Source organism: Merops nubicus, unplaced genomic scaffold (assembly GCF_000691845.1).
Source record: "Merops nubicus isolate BGI_N331 unplaced genomic scaffold, ASM69184v1 scaffold37321, whole genome shotgun sequence".
In the NCBI taxonomy this organism is placed as follows: Eukaryota; Metazoa; Chordata; class Aves; order Coraciiformes; family Meropidae; genus Merops; species Merops nubicus.
Genome location: NW_008588268.1, coordinates 1,070 through 1,307, shown reverse-complemented (window position 1 = coordinate 1,307; position 238 = coordinate 1,070). Strand labels below are relative to the sequence as shown.

Here is a 238-nt window from a genome sequence, read left to right as displayed (position 1 = left end):
GGTTGAACTCCCGGATCACGTTCTCCTGTGGCCAAGAGGCAGCGTTGGCACCGCAGGGAACCCGTGCCTGACCCCCCCTGGCAGGGTGTGGGCTGGCAACTGTGCCCCACCTTGTCCCACCCACCTCGGAGAAGGTCCAGGACACTGCCCGGCCCTTCTTGTCAATCTGTGGCCGGCGCATGGTCTCTGTCCCGCCCTGGAAGAGGATGAGGGTGGGCAGCTGCTTGGTGAGGGGCGA

General features: G+C 66.0%; 1 protein-coding gene across 1 annotated transcript in view; it reads right to left on the bottom strand.

Annotated features, from left to right (window-relative positions):
- Positions 1–4: 4 nt before the first annotated feature.
- Positions 5–238, bottom strand: part of TMX2 (thioredoxin-related transmembrane protein 2) — a gene marked incomplete at both ends in the record, with an annotated part of 1,234 nt that continues 1,000 nt past the window's right edge. Inside the window, 2 exons of the mRNA XM_008949218.1 lie at positions 5–25; positions 125–238. The exon at positions 125–238 is cut by the window's right edge and continues 9 nt beyond it. Coding sequence (XP_008947466.1) covers positions 5–25; positions 125–238 — 135 coding nt within the window. The remainder of the gene's footprint in view (positions 26–124) is intronic.